General features: G+C 49.0%; 1 protein-coding gene across 2 annotated transcripts in view; it reads left to right on the top strand.

Moving 5' to 3' along the window:
• The first annotated feature begins 33 nt into the window (after positions 1-33).
• Positions 34-1,061, top strand: part of c2h17orf67 (chromosome 2 C17orf67 homolog) — a 4,630-nt gene continuing 3,602 nt past the window's right edge. For both annotated transcript variants that reach the window (XM_034891392.1, XM_034891384.1), the window contains exon 1: positions 34-138. In XM_034891392.1, the coding sequence (XP_034747283.1) occupies positions 84-138 (55 nt within the window). In that variant the 5' untranslated portion in view covers positions 34-83. The remainder of the gene's footprint in view (positions 139-1,061) is intronic.

The raw sequence follows: 1,061 nt of genomic DNA, 5'->3' as shown, positions 1-1,061 counted from the left end.
CCCCCCCCCACCCCACCCCACCCCACCCCCTCTGGTCGGGACCCCAGAGCAGAGAAGGCTCAGCCAGGAGAAAGGTGAAGAAGATGAAGAAGCTGGTGGTGTTGTTGCTGTGCGTGGTCCTGCTGACCCTCTACACAGGTAGGAAACTCTGTCTCACAGTGACTCCGGGGGGGGAAATTGAATTCCAAAGAATACCATTATCTCCTGCAACAGTGACTAAGTCATTGGATTCAGGTCAATTAAGTAAAGTAAGAATAATGGTGATAATAATCCTTCTTTTTTGGCTTTTTGTGGCTATACATTTAGACGCTGTATCAAGACAGTGAAATGGTGTTTTATTTACGATGATTGCATTTCCATGTACCAGTGATTTCATTTCAGTATGCATTTTTTCTTTGAACACAAAGGGAAATCGCACGAAACTTGCACAGTTACTGATTTTTCTGAAAATCCAATCTTTCCCAGTGAGATGGCTAGAGAACGGGAGGGTTTTTGCCACGTCGATGTAAGGGCCCGGGCAGCAGCAGCAGCAGTAGCAGTGCTCTGGCCTTGTGTTCATAGAGCTGGGTTGATCCAGCTTCCTCTGGCAGGAGAGGGAGAGAGAGCCAGCCAAGCTGCCTGCTGGGGTCACGTGCTGCCTGACTCCCCAGGGACTGAGGAGGATGAATGGGCACTTTGTTACCTTCTGCCTCCCAATGCACATGCCTGGGTTAGAGAGAGAGAGGGGCCAGGGTGTGTGTGTGTGTGTGTGTGTGTGTGTGTGTGTGTGTGTGTGTGTGTGTGTGTGTGTGTACAGCTCCCTTGGGGCAGCCTCACATGGACTAGCCAAACAGATCAGGTCAGCCACAGCTCACCAGCAGCAGATAGCGGTGAGAGGTGTTATTCATGGTCTGAACACAGCTTTCAGTGAGAGGAATGTTATCCTGATTAGCCAATAGCAAGCCACGAAGCAAACAGCTGTTACGTTCAGAGACAAAACAAAATAACTCAGGCATTTTTCATTGAACTCAGAGAAGTCTTAGTTCTAGACTCAGAGTCTCTCTGGATACTGCGAACCAACA

The sequence above is a fragment of the Etheostoma cragini genome, chromosome 2 (genome assembly GCF_013103735.1).
Source record: "Etheostoma cragini isolate CJK2018 chromosome 2, CSU_Ecrag_1.0, whole genome shotgun sequence".
NCBI lineage: Eukaryota > Metazoa > Chordata > Actinopteri > Perciformes > Percidae > Etheostoma > Etheostoma cragini.
The sequence above is the reverse complement of the archived record's forward strand: the minus strand, read 5'-3'. Positions and strand labels throughout refer to the sequence as shown.